This window comes from Pseudophryne corroboree, chromosome 7, assembly GCF_028390025.1.
Source record: "Pseudophryne corroboree isolate aPseCor3 chromosome 7, aPseCor3.hap2, whole genome shotgun sequence".
Lineage (NCBI taxonomy): Eukaryota > Metazoa > Chordata > Amphibia > Anura > Myobatrachidae > Pseudophryne > Pseudophryne corroboree.
In genome coordinates, this window is record NC_086450.1 from 381056131 (window position 1) to 381076776 (window position 20646).

At 43.6% G+C, this 20646-nt stretch overlaps 2 protein-coding genes across 2 annotated transcripts in view; one reads left to right on the forward strand and one right to left on the reverse strand.

Annotated features, from left to right (window-relative positions):
- Positions 1-20646, reverse strand: part of BAIAP3 (BAI1 associated protein 3) — a 353459-nt gene that overhangs the window by 317008 nt on the left and 15805 nt on the right. The window contains exon 4 of the mRNA XM_063934569.1: positions 832-891. Within this exon, the coding sequence (XP_063790639.1) occupies positions 832-891 (60 nt within the window). The remainder of the gene's footprint in view (positions 1-831; positions 892-20646) is intronic.
- On the forward strand, positions 6903-15201 carry LOC134943747 (speedy protein 1-A-like). The gene is made up of 7 exons (XM_063932412.1): positions 6903-7033; positions 7451-7534; positions 7948-8060; positions 11281-11422; positions 11939-12107; positions 12764-13021; positions 14895-15201. The coding sequence occupies exons 1-6, from the start codon at positions 7023-7025 to the stop codon at positions 12851-12853; spliced, it is 609 nt and encodes a 202-aa protein (XP_063788482.1). The 5' UTR covers positions 6903-7022; the 3' UTR covers positions 12854-13021; positions 14895-15201.

Consider the following 20646-nt stretch of genomic DNA (forward strand, 5'->3'; position numbering starts at 1 on the left):
GGCACCCCTGCTTGTCACTGTGTTTTAAAACAGTATGACTACTTTTATTCCTGCATTTTGATGGCCACAACCTAGTGATGACCCTAAGGCTACAGGCGACAAACAGCTTTCACCAGCAATTCCCAGCTCCTTCCTGCTTAACTGATAGATGTATTTTGTATAGCTTGTGTCACTTGTTCAGGTGCTTCATGATATGTTACTACACATAAAAGGCTCTTTCTTTGATTAGATGAAGAAGATGAAGGTGGGAGAAATGGGGGTGTTGTGGCATTACATCACAGTGGTCACGATAGCGCCACACCCTCCCCCCTCAGGAGAAATAGACGGCATGCAAGAGGGTTGTCTACTCATCGGGAGTCTCCTTGAAGTTCCAGGAGTAAAGGCAAGTATGAACGGCCATTCAGTGGCAACACTAGGGGGTGTGAGCAGCACCTGGTGTCACCATCCACGGCAGTGACACAAAAATGCTCGCTCTTCCTGAGTGACCGGGAGCTGGGCAGTGCACAAGAATGTCATAGTGCAATGCACGGCTCCCGGTCACTAGAGAGGAGTTGTCAAAGAATGGAGAGTCTCTGGGGGGCAGAGATCTTGACAACCAAAGAGCTGATACAAAGAAAAAAAAACATTGCTTATTTCATTACTAAAACATATGGAAAGTGGAACACATCTTGGAACAACTAATACTGTACAAACAATTTATTTCATGATTGTTTTTTTCCAACACTTATTTCATTGTTCTTTAAGCATTCTAATATTTCTTTGCCACGCTGTCTGTCAGATCAGCAGAGAACATATAACATAGCTGTAGTCTCAGTTAAGCTGTCACGTTACCTTTGACTCTTTGACACGCATCAGAATGGACCCATGATCACTCTCGCTCACTCCAAAAACCTGTCAAAATAAAAATATATTTTCCAGTTTGTGTAAGAGTAACAGAAACATAAATAAAAGTACAACAGCAGAAGAAATGTTTGCGTCATGTTATCCAGCGCACCTGACTGTAGCTGCCATTTGTTTCCCACAACTCTGTAGCAACAGCTCAGCAAATGCAGAATGATATTTTCAGGGCCAATTGCCTTTGACTCTTGACTGCTTTATATCACAGCACAGTGTTTGTGCTATGCCTTCCTGTAGGATTCCTGCTTAATGGCACAGATATATTACAAACAGTGTAGCGCACATTGGTGGTCATTCCGAGTTGATCGCTAGCTGCATTCGTTCGCTGTGCAGTGATGAGGCAAAAAAAGGCACTTCTGCGCATGTGTATGCGGCGCAATGCGCACATGCGACGTACAAGTACAATGAACGACGTAGTTTCACACAGGGTCTAGCGAAGCATTTCAGTCGCACTGGTTGCCGCAGAGTGATTGACATGAAGTGGGCGTTTCTGGGTGTCAACTGACTGTTTTCAGGGAGTGTTCGAAAAAACGCAGGCGTGCCAGGAAAAACGCAGGCGTGGCTGGGCGAACGCAGGGCGTGTTTGTGACCTCAAAACAGGAACTAAACAGTCTGAAGTGATCACAAGCGCTGAATATGTTTTGAGCTACTCTAAAACGGGCACAAAAAAACTTTGCGGCCGCTCTACGATCCTTTCGTTCGCACTTCTGCTAAGCTAAAATACACTCCCAGTGGGAGGCGGCATAGCGTTTGCACGGCTGCTAAAAACTGCTAGCGAGCGATCAACTCGAAATGACCACCATTGTTTCCTGGACCTAATCATACGTTGCTGCAGACTCTAAGGGGTACTTTTACTAAGATGGAAGTTATATTAAAGATGGGCTGTTATCCATAGCAACCAATCAAATTCAACTTCTCATTTATCTAGCACCTTCTAGAAGATAATACCTGGAATCTGATTGGTTGCTTTGGGCAACATCCCATCTTAAACAGAGCTCCCATCTTAGTAAATTTACCCTTAAGGGGGAATTTACAAAAGTTTAAATTATTTATGGTCATTGTAACAGACCAAACCAGTGCTTGTGACTTCCAATCAAAAAATATGTGGACAACCAGAAGTGAATATTGCCCCACACAACATAACTGAACCTAAGGGTGACATATAAAATTTTTTACTTAACTTAATATATGTTTCTAAAATGTTCAATAAGAAACTTTTGGTCTAGGGGTGCCGTGAATTTTTTTTTTTTCATACTCTAGGGCAGAGGTTCTCAAACTCGGTCCTCAGGACCCCACACAGTGCATGTTTTGCAGGTAACCCAGCAGGTGCACAGGTGTATTAATTACTCACTGACACATTTTAAAAGGTCCACAGGTGCAGCTAATTATTTCACTTGTGATTCTGTGAGGAGACCTGCAAAACATGCACTGTGTGGGGTCCTGAGGACCGAGTTTGAGAACCTATGCTCTAGGCCTAGGGCATCGTGGTTCGAAAAAAGTTGTGGAACCACTGCACTAGGGTAACAGGGTTAATATCTATTATAGGGAACCTTCTTGTGGCACTACAATTGCCTGTATTTACTGACAGGAGTCTTATTGCAGGCTGGTTCACCATAATTGATCATAAGTGGGACTGGTGACAGGGATAAAACTCTGCACTAGTTAAATAAGGGAATATAGCAAGAGTAATCCCGATTTTTTATATATATCATCCAGGAATTTGTATAGTAATACTATTTGTCGGGGGTGCCGCAAGAGACAAGATTTGTAGTTACAAGAGAAAAGGGAGGAATAATGGGGGTTATTCCGACCTGATCGTAGCTGTGCTAAATTTAGTACAGGGCTAGTCCGCCCCGCATGTCAGGCGCCCCCACCCCGCACAAGTACAAAAGCATCGCACAGCGGCGATACTTTGTACTTAAAAATAGTAATTCCCGCCCCCCGCACAGTCCGGCCATGCCTGCGTTGGCCGGACCGCACCCACAAAACGGTGGTCAAACGCCGCTATGCCGCCCCCTCCCGTCCAGCGTACGCCTCTGCCTGTCAATCTTCGGCTGTCTCACATGTGCACCTCTGACCTGATTGCTGTGCTGTGATGAACGGCAGCGAGCGATCAGGTCAGAATGACCTCCAATGTCTCCTTGTCGGCGCACAAAGATATCAGTAAATTGTAACCTTTATTAAATATTTAAATATCTTTAATAAAGGTTACATTTTACTGATATCTTTGTGCGCCAACAACGAGACATAGGGAGTAATTCAGAGTTGATCGCAGCAGCAAATTTGTTAGCAGTTGGGCAAAACCATGTGCACTGCAGGGGAGGCAGCTATAACATGTGCAGAGAGAGTTATAGGCCCTACACACTGGGCAACATGAGTGAAAGATATGAACTAGATACCGTTCATATCTTTCAGTGTGGAGGCACCAGTGATGAACGATGCGCGGCCCCGCGCTCGTTCATCGCAGGTGCCCCGTCGCTTGTGCATGCAGGCCAATATGGTTGATCTCGTCCATATTTGCCTGCACTGCTATGGAGCCGGGTGACGTGGGTAATGAAGAAACTTCACTCCCCCCGTCACTGCCCCCGCCCCGCCGCTTCCAGGACACCCGTCGGCCATATCTGCCGTCGGGCAGCATGGCGGCGCATCGCTCAGTGTTTAGGGCCCTTTAGATTTGGGTGGGTTATATTGTTTCTGTGCAGGGTAAATACTGGCTGCTTTATTTTTACACTGCAAATTAGATTTCAGTTTGAACACAAACCCACCCAAATCTAATTCTCTCTGCACATGTTATATCTACCCCCCCTGCAGTGCACATGGTTTTGCCCAACTGCTAACAAATTTGCTGCTGTGATCAACTCTGAATTACCCCCATTCTTCCTCTCTTTTCTCTTGGTTCATCAAAATCAAATGTAAATCTTGTAATTCGTAAGGAAGAAATAAAAGTGCCCTATGCATTGAATGGACTACTCCTGAAGAGTATACTCTGCTTAGCTGGCTAGTTAAAGATGGGTAGCCAATCAAAACATGTCTTTTTCACTGCCTGGCCAATAACAGACTGTTTAATAAATAGAGCATTTAATTAGAATCTGGTGAAAACAGTTGGCGTAGGTTGTAGTACTAATTAGGTGACAGTGCGTTCTATAGTTTAGAGTGTCTATGGGAGAACTCTTGAGTGTACAGTTCATTAGATCACACAGATTGGGACCTGACTATTGTGCAGGGTTATCATAGAAACACAGTGGACCAGTGGCATAACTCCCACTCGCCACCACTGATTGCTGCTGTGAGTTCGGGAAGGAGCCGGAGGGCACAGTGCGCACCTCTCCTGTGTCCCTCCTGGATCTCCGGCGGCGGCATGTCTGTCAAATGAAGTGCCAGTTCGTAAGCCAATCAGAGCTCGCAGACTGGCAGCCAATCAGGAGCCGCAGCTGCTGGTCCGCGAGCTCTGATTGGCTCATTTGACAGACACGCTGCTGGAGACACAGGATGGACACAGGAGAGGCGGGTTCCTTCCCGGATACACAGACTGTACCCTCCTTCCCGCACAGAAGCGGGGGGTGGGTGTGTAACTGGCACTGGGGGGGGCATATTTGGCACTGGGGGCATATGTATAGCTGGCACTGGGGGGCATATGAGGCACTGGGGGCATATGTGTATCTGTCACTGGGGGGCATATTTGGCACTGGGGGCATATGTGTATCTGGTACTGTGGGGGCATATGTGTCACTGGGGGCATATGTGTTTCTGGCACTATGGGGGTATATTTTTATCTTGCACGGTGGTGGAATATCTGGCACTGGGTGCATATGTGGGACTGGGAGTACAGCCCTAGCAACAAGCATTACCCCCTGGTAACAGGCACAACATCCAGCTCATTAAATCCCTGGAAACAAGCATTACCCCCTAGCAACAAGCATGACACCCAGTGCATCAAACCCCTGGCAACGAATATTACCCCTTGCCACGAGCTTGACACCCAGCACATGATACCCCTGGCAACAAGCATAACACCTAGTGCATGAAACTCCTGGCAACGAGCATGACACCCTGAGCATGAAAACCCCTGGTACCGTGCATGGAACCAAGAGCATGAAACCCCTGGCAATGAGCAGGTAATTTAAAAGTAATTAGAAGCCTTACTGTAGGGCTTAATGTGTAATGGGCATTGCGCTGTGTGGCATAATGTATCACGGACATTGCGGTGTGTGGCATAATGTATCACAGACATTGCATTGTGTGTCATATTGTGTCACAGGCATTATGGTGTGTGGTATACTATATCACGGGCATTGTGGCATGTGGTTTAATGTCTCAGGGGCACTGCAGGTGTGTAGCATAACGTATAACGGGCATTGCAATGCGTGGCATAATGTGTCACAGGCATTACGGTGTGTGGCATAATGTGTCAGGGGCATTACGGTGTGTGGCATATTGTGTAACGGGCATTATTGTGTGTGGCATAATGTCTAAGGGCCATTGCAGTATGTGGCATAATGTATACTGGGCATTACTATGATGAGGAAAAATGACAAATGATGTAAGGGGCATGAATCAGGATAATTTTTTTCCTGTGGTGGCCAATGTCTGGGCGTGCAGATGGCAAAACTGGGGTATAAGGTAGTCTTTTCCTGCAATGCCACACCCCTTTATGCAAAGCCACACCCATTTCATCAAGACCACGCCTCCTTTTTGCTGCAGATTCATCACTTTACTAGTGGAAATTATGGGGAAGGGGGGGGGGGAGAATTTTTTGGCTTGAGGGAGAAAAATTTCTAGTTACGCCACTGCAGTGGACCCAGACACACATTCATTACAAATCACATAAATAAATAAAAAAATCATGTTTTAGACTTTTTTCATTTTTTATGATAGTTGGATATGCTTAGGAGTTGGATAAATAAAATGATAACAAAGCTGGATTCATTGTCTGGCAAATCCAAACAATAAATATATTACTATACAGTGGTGTAGAGAAGGAAAGTCACAATGTGATACTGTATCCCGGGATTTATGTTTTGTATTTAATAGTTTCTATTATTTATACTTTTATTCATATATAGCTTACCTCTGTCTCGCTGACCTAATAAAATCCAGGAACATAAAACTAGTATTGGTGATATTCCTAATAATATGTATTGTAATCACCAATAGGGGTGTATGTACTAAGCGGCTTTTCTCATCTGTATTTCTGATTCTGGGAAACAAATACTGGTTTTGCATTTAATATTATTGCCTTTCTAAATCCCGAGGCCAGAACAGATGACAAACGGGAGCTTTGAAAAGCTGCCGCCTAGTAAATATTCCCCCTAGTGTCTCTTTATCACATTACATAGAGCAATGTGTGAGTGGCTGCTACCTAAGTCTGAATAGGTTACTCTGCTGTAACCCTGACTCCTGTTATACTTAAGAGTTTAATCCCTATAAAGTTCTCATCCAAGATCACACTCAGCCCAAACCCAGGATGAATGGACCCCTATATGTACAGAGAAGATGCTGTGATACAGGTGGGAGCTGTGTGCAGGTGACCAGGAAGCGGTGACATCATCACTGTAGGACATGGCATGTGCCGCTGAGATGAGTTATTTTTCAAACTGGATGTGACAGTTGGAGAGGACGCAGCAGCAGAGACTTCCCCAGTTGGATTGGCCATCGATATCCTTTGCGTTTCATGCAAAATTTACATATAATATATAGAAAATAGCTATTATATTCTTTATTTATATTTATTTAATTATTTTGTTAATACAGTAAATTCATACTTCATTATTTATATTCCAAGATATCTATCTATATATATATATATATATAGAATTGTTAGCCATAGTTTTAACTAATTTATAAAAACATATCTAATTTATATCATATTTCTATCACATACTGTATATACTGTACTTAGCTTTTAGAATTCAATTAGTTTTAATTATTAAAATTACCTTATTAATTATTTATTAGTTAATTATTATTATCTTATTTAGTAGTGCAATAGTATTGTAGCACTTATTTATAACTCATAATAGATTTCATTTTAGCAATATTAGACTTTGTATATTTATTGTTATTGAAAGTAAGTTTAGTGCTTTTTTACATCTCTTATTTATTGTAGAAGTAAGTGAGCAGGATCCATGGACAGCAGGTGAGCAGCGAGTGTTGTGTAGTGAGACCCAGTATGTACTATATAGGGAGAGACAGGATATGATTGGGGAAGAGATGCAGAATGTCTGTTAATGATAAGTTTATATTATGTCCCGGCCTCAGCCCTGAGTTTATTATACAGTATTTCATCTTCTGCCAATAGGTCAGTTGTACTAATTGTCATCAATAAAATATGATGTTTTGAGGACTATTAACATATGGAAAGTATAGATAAAATGAATGTAATTCAGCGTATCACAACTTTATACCAATGTTTAACAGACAGCGTTAGGTGACAGTAATAAAGATTATCCTAGACGGGGTACAGAAGTGACTATAGCTGAGATGCAGTAAGACTGAGACACAATGTACAGATATGGAGGTGTAATTCTGTTACATATATCTTCCTCCCATCAAGGTCATCTCCTGGTCCTTCCACCTCTTCCCAGTACCACCAGTGGAAGAGGAAGAGAGGGACATGCGGACAGTATGGAGAAGAGCAGTAAGTGGACAATTTTATCTTATTACAGATACACAGTAAAAGTACTTATACATTATATAGATAGTGCTACAGGGTAATATTACACATATTGCTAATAACATCTGTAACACAGTAATTCCCCCTGTGCTGGAGATGACAGTGTCCTTCTACATGAGACATACATGGGCCTCTTTCTGCAGTGCTCTGACAGCTGCCTGAAGTGACAGAATGACAATAAATAGGGCTATAAATAAATGGGTGTGTTGTCACCAAATTAGGGTGGATGATATAAAAGTTGGGCAGATATCTGTCTCTGCATAGATATTATATAATAATCACACATTGTGCAGAAAACAGTAACACATAACAGATCTGTACTGCGATACGTCATCCTGTAGCATCTACTAAACTGTGATTTCTCTTTCCCCTCCCAGCTCATCATCTGGATCTCCAAGCCCCTGCAAATGGAGAAGAGGACGGATCGTCAGTGAGGTGAAGGCTCCCTTCCTGCAGCGGGAGGAGCGGGCGGCTTTTTATGACATCCTGGGTAAGCCATACTGCTCATATCACTGTATCTGATGTACATGTATTGTCACAGCCTATCTCACCTTTTATTCATAGTTATAGGGACAACACAGTCCAACCCCTGTAAGTAATAATGTTCTAGGGAGCTGTAAATGTATTGTCTATGGCCCTCATTCCGAGTTGATCGGTCGCAAGGCGAATTTAGCAGAGTTACACACGCTAAGCCGCCGCCTACTGGGAGTGAATCTTAGCTTCTTAAAATTGCGACCGATGTATTCGCAATATTGCGATTACTAACTACTTAGCAGTTTCAGAGTAGCTTCAGACTTACTCTGCCTGTGCGATCAGTTCAGTGCTCGTCGTTCCTGGTTTGACGTCACAAACACACCCAGCGTTCGCCCAGGCACTCCCACCGTTTCTCCGGCCACTCCTGCGTTTTTTCCGGAAACGGTAGCGTTTTCAGCCACACGCCCCTGAAACGCCGTGTTTCCGCCCAGTAACACCCATTTCCTGTCAATCACATTACGATCGCCGGAGCGATGAAAAAGCCGTGAGTAAAATTACTTTCTACATAGCAAAGTTACTTGGCGCAGTCGCAGTGCGAACATTGCGCATGCGTACTAAGCGGATTTTCATTGCGATGCGATGAAAAATACCGAGCGAACAACTCGGAATGAGGGCCTATCTGTGGACATCCTCTGGTATATAGGGAATGATCAGCTCAGGGACTCCTGTCCTGATCCCATAAGCCTGTTCCCTGGATGGTGCTGCAACCTATTTCCCTGCAGTGATAAGAGTATTACTGACTGTCCATCCATAGCTCTTCCATTGAGCACTGATGAACAGATGGGGACAGACTGAGTTCTTCACTACCATGAGCAGATGTGTGAGCCAGGTCTCATGTTCCACCAGTTAGGGATCGCCATCGCCTGTCGATGATTCAGAATAATCGATGGTCTATGACCAATGTTAACTACTTTTACCATTGATGGGGGAGAACCAGATAGATTCACGCCATTGAGGATAAGAATCTACTGAATATTTTATTTTCTCTCTCCAGGGTGTCGGGGACCGACACCTGCAAAGCCACAGCCCTGGGCCTCGATTGGTCCGCGACTTGCTCACTACTAAAGTAGGGCTGACCATCGATGGTTGAAACCACAGATGGTTACCTTATACATGGTTTCCCACCATCGAGATTATCCATAAATGGTACCATCGATGGTTAACCCAGTGATGGCCATCCCTAACGCTAGTACGAGGCAATGGGGTCCCTATTTATTGTATGGGGGATATGTATTATTACGCCGGAGGTTATTACACTGCTGACAGCCTCTTTAGGTTCATGGTAAAATATCAATTATGGGTGATTTCTGAAGCTGCAAAATGTAGCCACAGAGGAGATGCTGTATCTGATGTCATGCACCTGTGTTTCTGTATTACACCTGTGTGTAAGGGAAAGTACATGACCTAGTACAGTAAGGGGGATATTCAATTACCCGCACCGACTGCAGTGTAAAAGTATCGCCGGGGAGACTATCTAATTAGCCCTGATAAGCCGGCGTGTGCCGCAGCTAATTTGGGATTTTGATTCACCTGCTTCCGGCAGGCGAAGCAAAATCCCTGATAACAGCCCCGTTTTCATCCGAAACGGGGCTATTTCACCCGAAAACCCACAGGTTTCACTGAACCTGTGTATTTTCAGGTGAAAATTTACTTTTTAACGGCTGGTTAAATTGAATAGGCCGAATGCAAAACCTGAAGAATCATCGGGAGTTTTTACTCCCGATGTCTCTTCGGGGGCTAATTGAAGTGTTAAATGCTCAGTGCAGGCAGTCATTAGGAGTGCACCTTATAGTATTCTCAAAGTCAGAGCAGGAATTATATTTGCAGAATGAGATAATTAGAGGTGTACATGTAATAGGGTAATGGACAAGGGTGGTCATTTCGAGTTGTTCGCTCGTTGCCGTTTTTCACAAGCAGCGCTTAGGTGGAAAATGCGCATGGTACGCAGCGCGCATGCGCATGGTACGCAGCGCGCATGAGCTTAGTAATTTAACACAAAACTTTGGAGATTTACACAAGCTCGAGCGACGTGTTTTCAACGCCCGAGTGATTGTAGTGTGATTGACAGGAAGTGGGTGTTTCTGGGTGGCAATTTGCCGTTTTCAGGGAGTGTGCTAAAAAACGCAGGCGTGCCAGGAAAAAACTCAGGACTGGCTGGAGAAACGGGGGAGTGGCTGGACGAACGTAGGGTGTGTTTGTGAAGTCAAACCAGGAACTAAACAGACCGAGGTGATCGCTATCTAGGAATAGGTCTGGAGCTACTCAGAAACTGAAAAGAATTATTTAGTAGCAGTTCTGCTAACCTTTCATTCGCTATTCTGCTAAGCTAAGATACACTCCCAGAGGGCGGCGGCCTAGCGTGTGCAATGCTGCTAAAAGCAGCTAGCGAGCGAACAACTCGGAATGACCACCAATATCACCTGTGTGACATATAACACACCCCATCAGGACACTGTAGTATAGATGCCGGTGTCTGTACTGAGTTGGTGAGGTGATACATTATTATATCAGAGTGCAGTGGAAGTGATGTATATAAGGCTCATTGCATTACTGTGGGGTTTGTAGTCATTCCAAAAAATCAAATTGTGACCCATGTAATGAAGACCCAATGGTCCCTTACTTTCACCTTTTATAAAGTGGAAAACTTGTAATTAATAAAAAGATTGATATGAAACTAATCGTAATCAGGAATCTGTAATGATGAGCTTTACCAATAACCCAATAAGCACATAAAATGCACATGATCCATTGTATGTACAAGGGGCAGAATCATAACATCTGCACAAAACTAAAGCGCTGCACATGTGTATATTGTGAGGAGAATAAATGTCACTTATTATAGTGTGTGATACAAATGTACAGTTAGAATATACATTACCTATATTACTGCAGATTGGGATAATTATATAATATACAGCAGCTTGGTAAATAGACATTACTATGTATATTATTATATGTATCTGTGGTAAGAGATGGAATGTAAAAGTGGCCGCCATATTGCAGACTGCTCAGTCCCTGGTACACAAAGTGTATAGTCTGTGCTACACTGATGGGGCAATAATCTCCTTATGTAATGCTGTAGATTATAGACTCTCTCACAAGTAGTACAGAGGGTTCTGACCTAATATAAATGTAAATATAGACTATCCAGGCTGAGTTATTATTATCTATTTTAGAGGACGACCACATCAACAACTTTCTTCTTGGAGACACCGGCCTGAGGACATCTGACAAGTACCTCCTTGCTATGGTACTTGTCTACTACAAGCGGGCAGGCCTGAAGACGGAGGAGTATCAGAGGAATTTCTTTGCCACCCTGTAAGTATCTTATCAATTACCTGAATTGCAGATGTTTTACTTTAATTAATGACTTAGTACCAGAATATACTGATAAATTTGGTCCACTAATTCCCAGTCCATCATACTGGGTCATTTATAATCTTCTCTTGTAATTTCCCCCTTTCCCATAGCGCTAGCTGGCTCCCTCTTACTCACGTACACCAGCACTGGTACATATTGTTAGCAAAATTACAGGTGGAATATTAATCATAGCCAGGTAATCCATTGTTAAAACCAGATTGATACAACACCAAGTCACAAGAGAGAACAAATTTAGCATGAAGGTAAAAACTGACCTCTCAGTGCTCACAGCTAATCCACAAGTCCATATTATGTCATCTACATGACTCCTCCATCCACCCTCATGCAGGCTGGCTTAACCCAATTTCTGTTCCTATCACCTTATGTCTCTTCTATTTATGTTCTATTTAATAGCTCTTAATATATTATATGTACAATGTTTGTCTCTTGCTAATGTTCCATGTGCTGTTCCAGGTTCTTGGCAAACCAGGTAGAAGAGGACGAAGCATTCAGAAGAGAGATCTACTCCAGGGCCCTCGGCTGGACGTGGAGGACAAAGATGAATCGCCTGCATCAGAGAAGAGACAGCTTGCTGAGGAGGATGGACTTCAGAGCTGTGGTGGATCGGGCCACCTGTGATCTGGTTAGTAGTAATAAGGGATAAGAGACGTATTTGGACCTGGCAGTAAATATAGAAGTTAAACTATACAGCATTGGATATAGTACTGTATAAGGGGGGAGGGGGGGGTGTACAGGGTGGAGACTTACTGCATGCTCAGTTCTGCTGCTCACTTTCTATGACTTGGCTTTTAGTTAGGAGTCCAAAGGTTAAACTTTTTTTTTAATTATATTAAATGCCTATATTAGGTGTTACTATAGAAATATGTTTATTATAAATAAGGATTTAAAGACAGCAAATGGAATCGTCCCCTTCACGAGTATTTACATATAAATGTTGCATATGACAGTTCAGTTAAGCTTTTTGAAAGCTGAAATTGGTTTTCAATTCCACCTGATACACCCCACTCCTTCCCCACCAAAAATGTATACTGGGTCTGACAGGTGAGAAATGGCCATCCATAGCCAATGTATATTATACTGTCCCCAGATAAAGATAGCAGAGTTGTGTTAAATGTGAATGTAAAAGATGAAAAATGGGCAACTAGATGGGTTGTGTTACTCTTATCTGTTATTCACAACAATTATCTAAACTAAAATCACAATAACACTAGAATTACAGCTGTTGGTTAAGAGTCTAAGTTGAGAAGACTAGTTTCATGGATGCTTATATCATTATAGGTCATGGCAGAAGACCCTTTTCACTGGGCCTGCATGAGGACTCGGCCATTACACCACGGCCGGTCCGTACGCTGGTACCACAGGCACTGACAGGAGTACCAGATACGAGGCCCAGAGAGCAGCCCTCTACCTTGCGCTCTCTGCAGTGCCATTCTAGGCCATCCAATCAAGTGGGAAGTGGTCGGGAATAACATCTGCCGACAGACAGAAGATGAGCCCGAAACCATTCTAAAAGTCACTGTCCAGTAAACATCTCCGGTGAGTAGAGGGTGAATGGTACAGAAAATATTATTGTTCCTAGTCCAAGTTGTCTTATTAAGTTGTTTCACATGGGACAATTACAAACTACTCATCAATAATAAAACTGTATCAGATGTGGTCTGAGAAGTGTAGGAAAGATCCTGTCTGGGTACAGGGGACATGTAATGCAGGTATGACCACCTCTGCCACAGTAAGAAAATAATTTTTAATCTTCTGCCCGGAGAGATGAATGGCGTTCCAGCTGCTAGATAAGAAAACATAGGGCCCAATTCAGATATGGTTGTTCTTGCTGTTGCTATCTTTTGCCATTCGCAGTTTTGAGTATATGCTAATATGGGCAGAGGCTAACCAGAGCATAGGGACACCTACTGCTGTCACATTTTTTCCAACCGATCGCGTACAACTGCTGATACATCAGCACCATCGTCGTCATGTTGCAGATTCTGAATGCCTCTAAGGATGCGCAGGCTGATCTGCTCTCCTGGAATGAAGATGGCTCCAGTAGCAAGTAAGATCACAACTGCTAATTTATGCATTCCCAGAAAATGCTGTCTAAACGGAAATGACACGTCTGCGTTTACCTGACCACTCACTGCCCGTTACCACCCCTAAACACTGTCTTCCTGTCACTCACTTCCTCTCTGCATCCGCAATTGCAATCTCCGATGCATGTGCAGTAAGCAAACATCGACCGATGTGCGTACAATAGCTGCATTGCAACCGCAACTGAATTAGGCCCAATGTGCTTACCTGGTGTAACATTAATCAGCACTCTAACATTGCCTGTTTCTATAATAGAAAATAAAAGGATCTGTGCTATAATACAAAAAACAGGTAAAACATACCCAAAGGTATTCAGGCGCTATGAGGCGAGCTGATTAGCTAAGCAGCAGCCAATAATGCAGGGAAGTCACTCCCTGGAAGGAAATTAGGAAAAAGATGGAGGCTGCGCTGACAGAGGAAAGAACAATATAAATCACTATATGTGTAATTTAAAAAAATTATAAAAAAAACAACAATAATTCTTTAAAAAAACAGTACTTCTGTGCAAGATAATATACCCAGTATATGCAAGAAAATGGATTTTACCGATTTTATGCAAAAATTGGAATTTACCCAAGATGTTGGTACAGGATTGATGATTTGTATTCTCTAGGATCCGTTCCACATTTTGCCCATAAGTATTACATCCAGTTATAATCCACTATAGAGAGTCCCTTTTAGATGGTGATAAAGAGAGTCCATGGATAAGTTCCATATGCCGCTAGAGGATTAGTGCAGTGTCCCATAAATGGTAAGTACCTCATGCAATGCGGAAAAAAGCTGGTGCCTCTCTCGGACTCCTCTGGATAGCTGGTCAACGGTTTGGGCTGGTTCGGATCCAATTAAAGAATTTCCTGTTCCAACGGGTAAGTACCTGACGCATTTCGCTGCATAGACCTTGCAGCTTTTTGAAAAAGGAGGGGACGCCCCTGTGGATTCACTATCTGCTCCCCTATACGGTATTTATATAATCCTACCTCACAATTAGTGTTACTCTAGGGGCAGGTTGCTGATCAGTGAGGAGGGCATAGTTACATTTTGAAGGGTGACATTTTAGATGTGATATATCATTAGGCTACAGTAGCTTTAGCAATACATCACATCTAAAATTTTGTTCTCTAAAATGTAAATATGCCCCCATCACTGATCAGTACCAGCACCCAGAGTGACACTACACAGTGTATGTACTCATGTGCCTAATCTACCCAACTCCTGCCAGTAGGTGCGTAATGGCACAAGATTATTTGCACTGCGGTGTTACACGTTTGCAGTTTGGTAATTACCCTGTGTAATGACAACTGGCATATCTGTTTTATATCTGTTTTAGAGCCATGAGACCTGACCTACTGTATGAGGATGAGGAAATGAAGAGGAGACCAGACGATGAATGAAGAAGAGCATTACACCACATACACTACACTACAATACACCACACAATAGTACCACAACATTGTTACTGTACAGTATATACATTAGTCCCTTTAGTATGCCCAGAGGAAGAGCAGTACAGCAGCCATGGTTCCTCGCAGGTTTCCTCCACAGGGGTTTTTGTCTGTCCTGAGTGCTGCTGTACACTCTCCATGAGTGATAGGCTGTAACTGCTAGAGTTACACAATAACATATATTTAATATCTCTGCATAATGTATTATTTAGTATAATTCTATATTCTAGTTTGATATAATTTTAAATGAATAATATAATAAAAAATAGAATTTTTTTTTTAAATAAATTATTAATATAAGTTATAAATGATAATATAGTCTATATTATTTTACGTATATATATTATTTAGCATTTATTCAATTAGTTTCATAATACTTTTTCAATTAATAATATATATTATATTATATAAGAATATAATATTATATAACAGAATCACAAAGGAGTAGTTTTAAATAAATTTATTATAACATAGTCATTAGAATTTTAATCTATCTCTTATTATTTATCACTAATGCCATTATAACTTAGACTTTATTAAAATTATCAGTTAATATAATAAAATATAACATAAAATAAATGAACATATAAGTACTGTAGTTTCTAGTAAATTATAAATTTGCAATAGGTATAAATAATAATAGTCATTATTTGTATGTATATATTATATAGCACTTACTAACTTAGACCATAGTTTTTAATGATATGTTTCAGTTGATAGTATAATAAAAATAAAATAAAATCACATATAAGTAGTTAATAATGAATGATAAATATATAATAGTTATAAATTCAAGTATAGATATTAATATTTTTTAGATACATATATATGTACTTTATTATTAAACACTAATTCAATAAAAACCTATATTTTAATATACATTTCAATAAATAATATAATAAATAAAATAAAATCACACAGTTTATAATAAAGTTTATATTTATAGTTAATCTTATATTTTGTCAAAGTTATTTATTTGTGTGTTTCTGAGTGTCTGAGTTTATAGTTTGTTATGGTTAAAAAACAGAAAGTACAATTCTCTGATGTTACTGGTTATGACACCTGTGTATGAAAGCAGTGCGGTTCCTACACTGTGTACAGCCTGATATGACAAATATGTTGCTGCAAAACACAATCCTTATGGTTACCAGTGTCTGCCAAGCCTGTAATGCTGGTCACACGCGCCCATTCTGCTGCTCAATGTGAGTGCCAGGCAATAGGGATAATGCCCAACACTGACATACATGACTGTCACTACATACAGTATGCAGCATCTTTGGGGCCTGTTAGTTACATCTGAAGATGAGAGACAGGAGTCATCTGTAGCCAAATTCTGCTCAATAATGAGTCTATCAATTTTGTTAATTAATGAGCCATCACCTTCATTTTTAAGTATGTTCATGCCCACTGCATACAATAACTATGACCATTTTGATAATAGCAGTTTTAGCTAAAAGCTGGGACAGCAGCTGGTCAACTTGCTTACACCTTTCAGTCACAAGAGCACTTTGTAATATTCATAGCAATAGGTAACATAAGGTGCGTTGGGGGAGGGGAGGTCAGATGGGGCACATGCCCAATGTGACGGAGAAGTGACACCAGCAGGGAGAGCTTTGATCCCAGGAGGGATGCAGAATATTATTTTTACGTAAACTGAGGCGTGAAGAGGGAGGGCATTCAGCATTATTTTCTAATCCCCTTCCCTGGACACCGCAGCAATAGGCTGCATAGCCACTGTTTCTTCTCTGATGTCATACCCGCTTACTCACAGCTTCAGCTGGACCTACCTACTCCTGAGTATGAGGAGGTTGGCAGGGATGGGTTGATGATGAAGGGGCATGGTCACAGGATAACTGGAGAGTAGAAGGACTTATGGAAATAAGGCACAGATGTATGGGCAGTATGGATGGTGTAATGGTTAGCATTACTGCTTCACAGCACTGAGGTCATGGGTTCGATTCCCACGAATGCCCTATCTGTGCAGAGTTTGTATATTCTCCCAGTACTTGCGTGGGTTTCCTTCGGGTACTCCGGTTTCCTCCCACAATACAAAAATATACTGGTAGGTTAATTGGCTTCCAACAAAAAGTAAACCTAGTGTGAATGTCTGTACATGTGATAGGGAATATAGATTGTAAGCGCCACTGGGGCAGGGACTGATGTGAATGGGCAAATATTCTCTGTACCAGAGACTATTATGAGCAAGGGTTCCAGGCAGAAGTAGAAATGCAATAGGAACAGGAGTCCCTGAAAGGAATGAATAGATACAAGAAACCAGAATGTAGATTCCAAGCACTGTGAATTCCAGTAAGCCAAACATGGTCCAGGCAGCTAGGCTGGCTGAGAGTGAAGATCTGGCACTTGTCTACTGCAGCAAGCAGAGTCACATAGCCAGCAGAATGAAAGGGGAAGCAGACCTGTGACCAAGGGCCTAAAGTATGTGAGCACAAGGGCAAGCTTGTTGCAAGATGGCAGGTGGCACAGAAGGAGCTTGCACTGCCCTGGAACCCCTCACCCTCAACACTCATCAGAAAGCACACCAGACCCCGTACATGCACTGGAAGGTCTGGATGTGACAGTGTAAATGTAGAGGATTCTGCTACTCGGGGAACCTTTGGATACATGGCTACTTGTCACAACTGAGGGCTGGTGCTGACCAGGGGGAGCCTCAGTTGTAGGGGCTGAGGTATATGTGTACCTGGGAGGCAGTACAGGGTTCTTAGACAAGCAGGGAACCTTTAGAACAAATGCCCGAAGGCGTGACCAAGACAACGAAGGAAAGTTCAAAGGTTTATTAAACACAGTTCAGAGGAATACGGATGACTTGGTACAGGTAACAGGAATCACAGTTCAGAGAAATACTTGGGATCGATGACGGAACACCGATGGAGACTTGGGATCGATGGCGGAGCACCGATGGAGACTTGGGATCGATGGCGGAGCACCGATGGAGACTTGGGATCGATGGCGGAGCACCGATGGAGACTTGGGATCGATGGCGGAGCACCGATGGAGACTTGGGATCGATGGCGGAGCACCGATGGAGACTTGGGATCGATGGCGGAGCACCGATGGAGACTTGGGATCGATGGCGAAACACCGATGGAGACTTGGGATCGATGGCGGAACACCGATGGTTACTGGGGATCGATGGCGGAACACCGATGGTTACTGGCAGGGCAGAGCACCGCTGGAAGCTAGAAGCTGGAAGCCGGTCTCAGGTAACTGCCAGTCACAGGGAGCAATGTAGACACTGCAGAGTCAGGCTGTACAGCAGAGAAAGTCCATGGAAGAACTGCACACTGGAATCACTGAAGACAATTGAAGCACTGACCCATCTTTCCAGCCCAGGAACAAGATATTTATACCAGCTGGGAAACAGGGATTGGCTGGCTGATTAAGCAGAGTCCAGAGTGCAGCTGCTGGGTAATCAGGCCGAGAGCAGAGTACAGCTGATAGGCTGAAAAGTAACATGTGATGAAAACAAACATGGCTGCGCCCATGTTTGAACTTGGAGGGAAAGATTGTTTGTAACTTGCATGTGAAACTTAACCCTGATGCTGCCAGAATCACAGTAAGGAGATTAGAGACAATGAGATGCAGCGTCCTGCACACAGACAGTGCAGATGGAATCCAGGCTTGGAACACTGGGACAGTCTCAGGAGACATTTGGAAGGTAAATACTGATAAGGAATTACCTGGATCGTGACAGCACCCCCTCCTTTAGGAGTGGCCCCAGGACACTTCTTATAAATTCTTTACCTGAACAAACGGAAGGATCTAGATTGAATCCTGATGAACTTGAACTGGCTGGAACCAGATGAGACTGTACTGGACCTATGGACGAGACCAGATTGAGTCCAGACAAACTTGAACCGGCTGAGACCGGCGGAGACTTTGGGCCGACGGATAGGACAGGATTGAGTTTGGAGACCGTTGAATCAGCTGGAACTGAAGTAGTCTTTGGACCTACGGATTGAACCGGATTGGGTCCAGAAAAGCTTGAACCGGCTGGGACCGGAGGAGTCTTTGGATTGACATTCGAATCAGCTGGAACTGAAGGAGTCTGAATCCGGTTAGAACCGGAATGAGTGGTATCTGAGTGTTCAGTTAGACCATCCTGGACATGGTCCATGCTGGATGCCAACAGGGTGGTGCTCTCTGAAGACGGCAAACAGGAGTTCATAACTGCATCTGTAGCACAAAAATTTCCATCTGGGAACTTGGCTCTGGATACTTCCCTTGGGGCTGAATCTTTGGTGACCCCTCCTGGGGTTGACGAATCAGACACCTCTCTCAGGGTTGTTTTCTCCAGCACCCCTCCTGGGGCTGACAGATCAGAAACTCCTTTTTGAGAAGACTCATATGCCCCTACTAGAGCTTGAACATTGGATACCCCTCCTGGGGTTGCAGAAACGAACGCCCCTTCTTGGGCTGTAGACACAGACGTCCCTTCTTGGGCTTTAGACACAGAGGCCCCTTCTTGGGCTGTAGACACAGACGCCCTTCCTTGGGCTGAGGAAAGTTCGGACACTAGGATCTGGTACTGTACCAGATATTTACCGACTGTTTGTGTCCCCTGACGTAGCCGGAGGATATCAGAGGAGGCTGAGGTCACACGACCTGGTTCATCAAAGATGCACCGGAAGGTTGCCACGAAGTCTGCATATGAAGAGAGCAGGGCATCAGACTTCTCCCATAGAGGTGATGCCCAATCGAGGGCGGAGCCACTGAGGAGGGAGATGATGTAAGCAACCTTGGTGCGGTCAGTTGGGAAACTACCAGGCTGTAACTGAAAATATATCTCACACTGATTTAGGAAACCCCGACAGGCTTTTGGGGAACCATCAAACTTGGCAGGTGTCGGTAAATGGAGACAAGGAGCAGAAACAGGAATGGTGGGTGGGGATACCACCAAAGGTACTGCAGTCGGCACACTAGACGCCCCTGAACCACGGAGGGTTACTTGTATTCCATCCAGGCGAGAGGAGAGGTCCTGGAGACAGCGAATCACATGGCCCTGTGCAGTCTCCTGATGTTCAAGGCGGGCTGCAAGTTCTTGCATCGGCCTGGTCGCTTGGACCTGGTCTCCGGCCGGATCCATGGGGTCAGTGCTTACTGTCACAACTGAGGGCTGGTGCTGACCAGGGGGAGCCTCAGTTGTAGGGGCTGAGGTATATGTGTACCTGGGAGGCAGTACAGGGTTCTTAGACAAGCAGGGAACCTTTAGAACAAATGCCCGAAGGCGTGACCAAGACAACGAAGGAAAGTTCAAAGGTTTATTAAACACAGTTCAGAGGAATACGGATGACTTGGTACAGGTAACAGGAATCACAGTTCAGAGAAATACTTGGGATCGATGGCGGAGCACCGATGGAGACTTGGGATCGATGGCGGAGCACCGATGGAGACTTGGGATCGATGGCGGAGCACCGATGGAGACTTGGGATCGATGGCGGAGCACCGATGGAGACTTGGGATCGATGGCGGAGCACCGATGGAGACTTGGGATCGATGGCGGAGCACCGATGGAGACTTGGGATCGATGGCGGAGCACCGATGGAGACTTGGGATCGATGGCGGAGCACCGATGGAGACTTGGGATCGATGGCGGAGCACCGATGGATACTTGGGATC

Coding starts and splice junctions, on each gene's coding strand:
- LOC134943747 (XM_063932412.1), top strand. Junction 7,535..7,947: donor GGACAGTATGGAGAAGAGCA/GTAAGTGGACAA, acceptor TTCCCCTCCCAG/CTCATCATCTGGATCTCCAA. Junction 11,423..11,938: donor AGGAATTTCTTTGCCACCCT/GTAAGTATCTTA, acceptor GTGCTGTTCCAG/GTTCTTGGCAAACCAGGTAG.